The 9,763-nt window shown below is 45.0% G+C and overlaps 1 protein-coding gene across 1 annotated transcript; it reads left to right on the forward strand.

The window, feature by feature from the left end:
• Positions 1-213: 213 nt before the first annotated feature.
• Positions 214-9,389, forward strand: ZNF649 (zinc finger protein 649). The gene is given in 5 exon segments (XM_012643344.1): positions 214-298; positions 301-811; positions 1,263-1,661; positions 1,663-2,026; positions 9,177-9,389. Coding segments are annotated over 5 exon segments (1,572 nt in total).
• The last annotated feature ends 374 nt before the right edge of the window (positions 9,390-9,763 follow it).

A 9,763-nucleotide genomic window follows, 5' to 3' on the forward strand; every position in this document is an offset into this window, starting at 1 on the left:
ACTTCATGCCACCTATCTGTACATTTAGAAATGCTTAAATGGCAGATTTTGTCCTTTGTATATTTAATTGCAATAAAAAAAGTTTTTAAAAAGTTAACGAAAAAGAGCTAGGGAACATGTATATTTGGAATTTCTTTCATGTAGATATTACAGAGTTTCCACTAAGGAGCTAGCAAACACCAACGTATTTTTGAAGCAATTTCATTCCATATGATGTTCATAGAAGGATTCATTGTTCTTTCTTTCCTAGAAATCAAGAAAGCTGATGATCATCTGCAGCAGCACTTGGAAAACCAAAAATGCTGAAGAGGATGGAACAATGCTATGAACATAGAAGCACTTTAAAGTCTTACTTAGGTTTAAGCAACCAGAGCAGAAGATGCAACATGAAAGAGCCTGCTGAGTTTAATGGAGACCGGAGAGCCTTTTTCCATGACAATCATGAACACAGTCGTACTAAAACTGAATTCCGTGAAAGTAGAAAACCCATCAGCACTAAGTCACGATTCCTTAAACATCAGCAAACACACAATGTAGAGAAAGCCCATGAATGTACTGAATGTGGGAAAGCTTTTCTCAAGAAGTCTCAGCTCACTGGACGTAAGAGAATTCATACAGGAAAGAAACCCCATGGATGTGGTGTCTGTGGGAAAACCTTCTACAAGAAGTTCAGGCTCACTGAACATCAGAGAACTCACAAAGGGGAGAAAGCCCATCAGTGCAGTGAATGTGGGAAAGCCTTCCCTAGGAAATCTCAGCTTACTGAACATAAGATGACTCACACAGGAAATAAGTCCCATCAATGCAGTGTGTTGTGGCCCGTTTGCAGAACAGGGGATGGACACAGAAAGAAACACACAGACACACACAAGACGTACAAGACTGCAGTGCTCGATTCCACCAGTTGTTTTATTTATATACTTTTTCTATGTCCGGCAGCTACTTCTGGTACATGACTACCTTGGGTGCCTTGAGGAAAACACATTGTCATTTCTTCCAGACGATTGCTCAAGGGAAGCAGATGTTTGCATCTTAACTTCTTTATCTCATTACCGTATGCAGGACAATGAGTCGCCTTGGCTTGTTTGCAAGACCCCCAGGCGCTTGGTTATCTGTCATAAAGCTGTCCGTCATGAGGAATAGTTCTGTTTGTCCAACAGGCCGTGTCTGGACCTATTGTCCTCTGGCCCCAAGGAGAGCACACCCAGTTTCGCTGACTCTGGGCTTAAGCCAATTTTTTTCCAGGGACGGTCCCTACACAGTGAATGTGGGAAAGGTTTCTCCAGAAAATCACAGCTTATCGTACATCAGCAGACTCATACAGGAGAGAAACCCTATATATGCAGTGAATGTGGGAAAGGCTTCATTCAGAAGGGCAATCTTATCATACACCAACAAACTCACACTGGAGAGAAACCCTATGGATGCACTGAATGTGGTAAGGCCTTCAGCCAGAAGGCCTGCCTCGTAGCACATCAGAGATACCATACAGGAAAGACTCCCTTTGTACATACTGAATGTGGACAACCCTGTTCACAGAAGTCGGGACTCATTAGGCATCAAAGAATTCACTCAGGAGAGAAACCCTATAAATGCAGTGACTGTGGGAAAGCTTTCTTTACAAAGACAATGCTCACTGTACATTACGGAACTCATACAGGAGAGGCCCTATGGATGTGATGAGTGTGAGAAAGCTTATGCCTATGTGTCCTGCCCTGTTAAACATAAAAGAATACACACAAGGGAGAAACGTGGAGATTCAGTGAAAGTAGACAGTCCTTCCACAGTGAGTCGTAGCTTGTTAGGTACGAGTGAACTCAGGCAGGGGGAAAGCCCTGCTAATGTGGTGGCTGTGCAGATACCTTCTATGGCCCCTCAGACCTCACTGAACACCAGTGGGCTCGTAGAAAACAGGAACATACTCCTCATGGGACAGCCAGTTGCCAGATGTGCACTCTCAGGAGATAATCAAGGATTTGCACAGGAGAGAAACCTTACAAATGCAGTGAATACGGTCATGCTGCCAGTAGTCAATTCTTTTATGTCACAAACACATAGGAAAAAACTGTACATTCAAGGTGGAAAAGACATTAGCAAAAATGTCTAGCTGATTGCGGGGAACGTGACCAGTGTTCCCTGCAAAGAACTGGGTCCCTTTGGTAGAGTTGCAAGGGATAAGAAAATAATAGAGAGAAATGGAAAATGGAAGAAATAAAAGAATACACTGAGACAAAGATATAGTTTTATAAGTTTATAAAGATTATAGGCAAAGCGGGAGCTCAGGGGGCTCAGACCTCTCCGTTGGTCTCAAAAAGCCCCGGATGAGGTCTTACATGGTAACTTATAGAAAATAGTGAACAATTGTCAGGAGTAACAGATTTTCATAACAACAAGTAGTACCTCTCAAGTTAACAGATTTTCAAAAGGCTTTTATGGAAGGGTTCTACAGATTCTTTAACTAATTCTATTTACGTGAGCAAACGACTACAAAATCTTTCAAAGGTTAATTTCTAAATTCTAAGGTAAGTTTATCATTTAAACAGAGGGGTTAAACAGAGATATGTAAGCTCCATGTTTATTAGGTTATTGTGAATGGAGACAGGTAGTCTAGAGTGGTTTAAACAAACGCTTTGCTTTTAGCCATTCAGGAAGCTGTCGTTTCCGGGAAGTTGTTTGTTCCGGAGGGCACTCCATTGTCAGCTCTCAGCCTATAGTTTTTAACAGATTCGCTTGTGCTTTACAAAGCAAATCCAATTCTTTAGGTCTGACAAACGCGGCACTTCGTGGGATACAGCCGCTACTGCCTTTCAGAGATGCCCTTCCGAGGGTAACAGCATTTAAAATGCAAACCAACACGTTCACATATTTTTTCAGGGCAAAGCTCTGTAAAACTCTTAAGACAAATCCTGTCCCAAAACACGTTTAATACTAATTCATGGAGCGACAGCTGATTATTTGGTTAAGTGTAAAACTTTGAAATCCTATGAATGCAGAAACTAGAAAAGCCTTTTTATGGAAGAGGGACACTGTCACCGGTGGGCACCATGGGCTAATAGCTCATAGTGGGTAGAAATAGAATGATCATCAGAAAGCCCTTGCCCTTAAGAGGCATCAGTACCTAGTAGAGAGAAACTTCTGGAAGGCAGTGAATGTGGCAGGGTTTTCAGTGGCATATGCTGCCTCATTCATTAGCAGGTGAAATTGTATAGAAATAAAACACTGAACACACTGTGAAATGCCTGTAGCAAAATATCAAAGTACCCTTGAAGCAAAGAAGCCCTGTGGAAATGAGGAATATTTGAGAGCTTTCTGTTCATTTCTAACCTCAGCATACATCAGATAATATACCTGATGTATATTTTTGGACAGGATACCTTGAACTATATTACTGTGTACTGTGTTAATGATTCCATAATTTAAAGGAGATAGTCCGTGCCCCATATCATTGGTTCAGTTATCATATTTCTCCTTTGTGGTTCTTTTGCTTCCCCCCGGCCCAAATTATCTTCAGTGCCCACCCAAATCATATGATTAGCTGTTACAGTTCTTTGACTCTAAATTTAGTTAAATATTATTTTGGAAAACTAAAGTCTGTTTTGGCTATTTTTCGCTCCTGAGCTCAGGAGCAAAGGAATGAATGATTACTCGAAACACACGATGTTTCAAGAGAAGGGGAGAGGCCAAAATCTAAAAGAGAAAATGGCCTCCTCAGCTAAGTTCCTTCCCATATTTATTTCCAAGGACACGTGCAAAGGGTCAGGGCTGTTTGTTAATTTTTTTTTTTTTAACAACTTTAATACAGGTCAGCTGTTTTCAGCTGACCTTTGCACTCAGCAAATAAGCGGCTTAGGGCAGGTGTTTTCGCCTGACCCTTCATTCACCTTGCTCACGTTCTTTCCATCCATCCATCCATCCTTCTAGGCCCAGCCCCTACAAAAGTCCTTGAAAAAGAAGGGGTGGGGGACAGAATCAGGGACTACCATGGTGCCAGGTTCCCTCTAGTAGTGCTGGGGACATCTGATCCCTTCAGTCAGGTGTACAATGTTATCAGACATGTTCAGTTTGTACAGGACATGACTTCCCTTCCTGGACTGGACAACTGAAGCTAAAAGGCTTGCATCACGGAATGGGAACTGGCACAGGCAGACTGGGTCACTACACAAACTCAGCAGGTAGGGGACATCTGAGACTCCAGGAGGGCTGGGGGAGGGGCACTGACCTGTCAATCTGCTTTTGCACAAGGCTGTGGCAGCAGAGCCTGGAAGCATAACATCTTCCTTAGGCTCTGCCAAGCTGTGGCCATTGCGTTAACCTGAGGAAGTGCTAGATCTGCCATCCCGGCCCTTGTTCTGTCACCAACTAGAGTGACCCCCTTGTCTTGCCAGTGGTAAACTATACCAGCACACCTAACACAACAGTGCACACCAACAGAACCTGAGCCCTGGCTTACGGACTGAGGATTTGGCATCTGCCACATGGGAAGGAGCCGGAGCTGCCCTGTTTTAACTTAACTGACTGGCAAATCATCATGAGCACCGCTAACACACTTTGCGGGGCTGGCACTTTGGTGTACTACACTCTTGATTACATGGGGAGTGTCCCAGTGGCAATGATGAAAACAAGAACTGGACTGTTGCTAGCCATTTGTGTAGGGGCTTCACGAATGATACCGTATGGGAGAAACTGAGTTCACATAACAGGCCTGAGACTGGGCTGGTGAACGCCAATGCCTCTATACCCGTGAATGGGTCACTGAACAACAAAACAGAGAAGGGGTGCTGTGTACACCTGAGGACTGATCTGTGGTGACCCAAATATGGGATGATCAGTGTCATACCTGGACAGCTGGTGGATGATGGAATCCTGCACATTGGGTGTGTTAGGGTTGTCCCTGAATATTGCCCCCGGGAGAGGCACAGCAGCCTAAAGCTGTACATACACCAGGCTTACTAGGGACCTGCCAGGAGATGTGACCAACTCTGGCTTTATGTCCTTTATAAGATCTTTGATACCACACATAGGAATCAGTGCTCATGAAAAATGAGAAGCCTGTCCCTGGCCGTGGCAGATACTGCCTCCTCCACGGCCATTGCCTTGGCAGCTCAGCAGGCATCCCTCAACTCCCCCAGGAAGGTTGTTTTAGACAACAGAATGGCTCTAGACCTTCTTTTAGCCCAACTGGAAGGAGTATGAACAACTGTCAACACCTCTTGCTGTACATGGATAAATACCTTGGCTATTATTGAAACATAAGGAGAGGAGATTCAAAAGCAGGCAACCTGGCTGCAGACAGTGGGGTCACCCGAGGGACCCTTCTTTGACCTCATTACCAACTTCTTACCTAGGTCACTGGGATCCTGGGCGAGGTCACTACTCCAGGCAGGCTTGATCACCCAGCTTGAGGTGGTAGCCCTGGGCCTAGTGACACGGAACCTGCCTAAGGCTCAACAATGTTGCACTGAGATTGTGTCAGTCAAGGTGTTACAGCAATCTCATGAGACAAACCTCTGCCTCCAGATCAGGGGGATCAGTGGGCACATAAATGGACTAGCTTTGTTAAGGGGTGTCTGGGTCAGGTGGTAGATAGTTCTCTGGGCAGCTTTGGGTCAACCCAGTTCTCCCTTCTTTCTTGCTCTTAGTTCTCAAGAATGACTGTAGAATGTGATAGGACTGCCACATTGTAAGAGAGGGAGGAGCTGGACAGAATAGTCCTGGCTCTGTTCCAGTACCCACCTAGAAACAGGATGTCTACCATTTCAACTGGCCCTTGGGTATAAAACCCAAGTTGGGCCGCTTTCTGGGGTCCCTCAGCTGCAGTGCAAGTGGAACTCATGAAGATAAGAATCCATCTGCACTGAGCAGCTTTCCTGAGCCTTGGGGGACTGCACTGCAATGAATGCTAGGCTTTGTCGTCCCTTGCTGCCTACCTATAATAAGCCAGCTTCATATAACATGCACGTGGATATCTGTCTCACTAGACTCGGACAAGTTGGTAACCAGTGCACAATGACCCTACTTCACAGACTCCACTTGCCTATTACTAACTCCCCTATTCCCTGGTCATTTAGATTATTCCCAGAACCCTGAGAATATGAAATTCTAAACTCCTAGATAACTAACCAGCTGCACTCTTCCCCATGGAGGTAGTTCCCTGCCTAAGTCTACCCTTTGCTTCATTGATAGAACAACCCCAACATTCTTCCTGGCATTTCCTCCCCTTACCGGATATACTCTGAGGGAGTCTTACACAGCCTGGCACCATATGAAAAGAGATCTTCCAAGGAGAATCAACCTTATCCTGGTAGCTCATACTCCACAGACTACTGAAGAGATTGAATAGAATCAGGAGTAGGCAAAGGGGTTCTGGAAGACCTGAATCTAGTCGTAAACTAGAGAGCTACAGGCCTTTGTCCAATCTGAAAAAATATTTTCAGAGTAGGCTGATAGGTGTAACTATTGAACTGTGGTCAGGGCTAATGTCAGTAGGCGCTGGCACAAAACTGATGCTAGCCTACGGCTCACATCAAGTCTAATGCTGGAAAGCTGGGATCTGAGGTCAAATAACTTAGGCCTATCAGTAGGTTGAAGTTTACATGGAATTGTAATCAGGGTGATTATATAGGGTGATTTTTAAAAAATCAGTGCACCATGCAAAAACCATGAGAAACACTTGGAATGAACATCTCAACTGTTTTCTTAAAGATACTGATATGGAATACATAAAGATCTTGGGAATGAATAAACATTACTATGAGTATCACTTTCAATACAAAGCTAATGATTATAACTTCAAATTGCTAAATTTAAGCTCCTGAGATTAAGATCTTCAGTATGAGCTATTGACTGCAAAAGTTAGACTTTAGCCTTCAGGAGGGTAAGAAACTTGTCTGTCTTGCTCATACTTGTATACTAGAAGTCTAGAAACTTGCCTGGCATAAAGTAGGCAAGTACATACTGTTAAATTGATTGAATCTTACTCAATAAGTAATCTGGTTTTAACAAAGATTAAAAGCAAAATCCAAAAGGATCAAACTATTTCCAAGTAATGTAGATGTATTCCAGAATAAGCCTCAAGAATATAGAAATGCAAACATATCCAACTGCCTCCTACACACAAGGTAAGTTGACAAAGTCCAGCATCCAACTAAAAATTACCAGGCATGCATAAAAGTAGGAAAGTGAGACACATTAGGAGGAAAAGTTATCAATCAAAACAGACCTAAAGCTGACATAGATGCTAGGTTGAGTAAACGATATTATTATAACTGCATACACAGTTATTATACTTATTTGAAAAGCTAGATAAAAGATTGAATGTACTAATAGTGGGGTTTACATTTGTACCCTTATTTTTGGACATTGGGGCTGCCTTCATTTACTTATCTTTGCACGCTCGTCTACTTATTTCTTGAAGATACATCACTTATAATGAAATTTCTGAGTTAGTGTTTTCTCGTATTACATTTCAACACATTTTCTTCTAGACAGAATGTATCACCATTAATCAAAATGATGTCTTTTTATTCTGAAACTGACATTTGCTGCCTTGCTGACCCTAAACAGCCTCCCTTAGGGCCAGCTAATTCCTAGAGAGGGCAAACCACTATGAACAAACCTTTCATATGCAAACCAACCCATCCAGAGCTCACCACAAACATATATCTAGCTCTCACACTTGGGGTTACCTACTATCCACCTGCACTAATCAACCCAGGGCCAGGTATCAGCCAACTGGGGTAGCCTGTACACCCCAGAGCCCACTGAAATCATCCAAACTAGCCAACTCTAGGCCTGCTTGCCCTGCTTCACCCATTCCTTCCCATGGATACCACATAAAGGCCCTTGCCCACGCTTTCCTCTCGCTCCGTCTGCTTCATGACCAACCTCGTGATGCTTCCTCGCATGGCCACCCTGCATGGCCTGCCCTGCCTCTTGTTTCTAGGGATCTATGAACACGAACTTCTTAATGACAGACTTTTCTGTGTTTGTATGTCTTACCATATCTCATTAAAACAAATCCTGGGTACGTTTTAAAACAATGGTTTATACTTCCACCAGAAGTATGCAAAAATGAACATTTCCTTACAATTGTGGCAACCCTGGGGTGATTGACAGTATTGGCCAACATGGCATTTTATTAGGTTAATATTTTGCATTTCTTTGATTTCTCCTAAGTTGGACCTGTTACTGATGGCTGATTGTGAGTTGGTTTTGAGGCAAGTGTAGGAGTTAATACATGAAGGATGTCAAAGTGACTTACCCTTTTTGACCTTTGTTGTCACATTGTTAGTGGGAATCACAATACACTTGCTGTAAAGAGGAAATCAAATCAGTAACTTCATGTGAAATCTCCAGAAGAATATAAATCTCCATGAAGAAGGCTCTCTTAGTATTTCTAGCTTTTGTATCCCCAGCATGCAGAACAGTGTTTGACACATAGCAGGCATTCGTTGGATGAATGAGTGAAGGAATGATCAATTCCTTTAAAGGCTCTCTGAATCTGGTTGTATAATTACAGGGAGCAGGTTTGGTGCTAGAATTCATCGGTTTATTTAATCAGTTAGGCCTCGATACTGAATAGAATCACATTCCCTTCTCAGAGCTTTGGATTTCAGGTATTTCCCACCTTCGTGGATGTAAAGGCTTGTTCTGCCTTTGGCTTCTCCAGGGCGGAAGGGAGAGCCACGCTTTTCCGTTCGCCCTGCCCCGTCCACTCCTGATGAACAGTGTTCGCCATTCTCCTCCACACTAACTCTAACAAAAGCTTTAACACGCCATCGTTTCACCCACTCTGGGACTGACTCCTTCCTTGGAGGCGTCTCTAAATCTTAGGCAGTCCTCAAATGCAGCTTTCTCCATAAACGCCCTCTCCAGCCAGAAGCGTTCTCAGGATAACAGCCCCTCCAACTGTTGCTCGAGGTCCCTCCCCCTTGAAATTCCTCAAAGACTGGGGCGCCCACTTGGCTTCTCTCTATCACTTCTTACAATCAAATCACCTACAAGTCCGCCACCATCTCTCTCCAGCAGGCAGAGAGATCAGGGCACGCTTGAGTCTCTGAGAAGCCAAGCAGTTTGTGTAGCGTCCTCGGCGACTGTCGCAAAGTCGAGGTCCAGTGGTTCAGCTGGCCTGGAATAGGGTGAAGTGGGTCGTTTTCAGTTGCTCCTCCTGGTCACAGCCTTCCCAGGTCAGGGGGGAAAAGGGGACTTCGCCTGCCGTACGGCGTAAAGTTGGGAAATGGCTGCTCCCAGCAAACACCGTTGCCCGGGCGCAGACCTATTGCGTCATAAAGGGACCCGGGAACGCCGGATTCCGGGTCGCCGGAAAGAAGTTTTCTGGCCCTCGCCGGCCGCCGTCCCCGGAGCTTCCGCGAGTCCTGTCTGCGGCGTGAGGGGGTCGCGGAGCGGCGGGCACAGAAGCAAGTGTTAAGAAACGAGGGTTCAGCGACTCGTCTTCACCGAAGTCATGTCAGGTCTGTGCTGGGTTTGGGGAGTATTTCCGGGCCGGGGAGAGCGCGTTGCTCGCCAGCGCGTAGGGTCTGCGTTGCGGGAAGCGAGTGGGGGTCCTCGCCGGGGGGGTTCGTTTTGCAGATTCGTGTTGGGGGTTCCCCGTGGACCGGGAGCTCCGGTCCGTGGGCTCCGCGTCGGGACGAGCACCTGGGAGGGCTTTGTCGCAGAGTGGCGTCGCGGGGAGCGAGTCGTGCCGGTGTTGAGGGCAGCTCCGGACAGTTCCGTGTTCATTGTTGGTCACTTGTGTACTTTTAAA

The sequence above is a fragment of the Propithecus coquereli genome, unplaced genomic scaffold (genome assembly GCF_000956105.1).
Source record: "Propithecus coquereli isolate 6110/MARCELLA unplaced genomic scaffold, Pcoq_1.0 Scaffold196, whole genome shotgun sequence".
NCBI classification, from domain to species: Eukaryota; Metazoa; Chordata; class Mammalia; order Primates; family Indriidae; genus Propithecus; species Propithecus coquereli.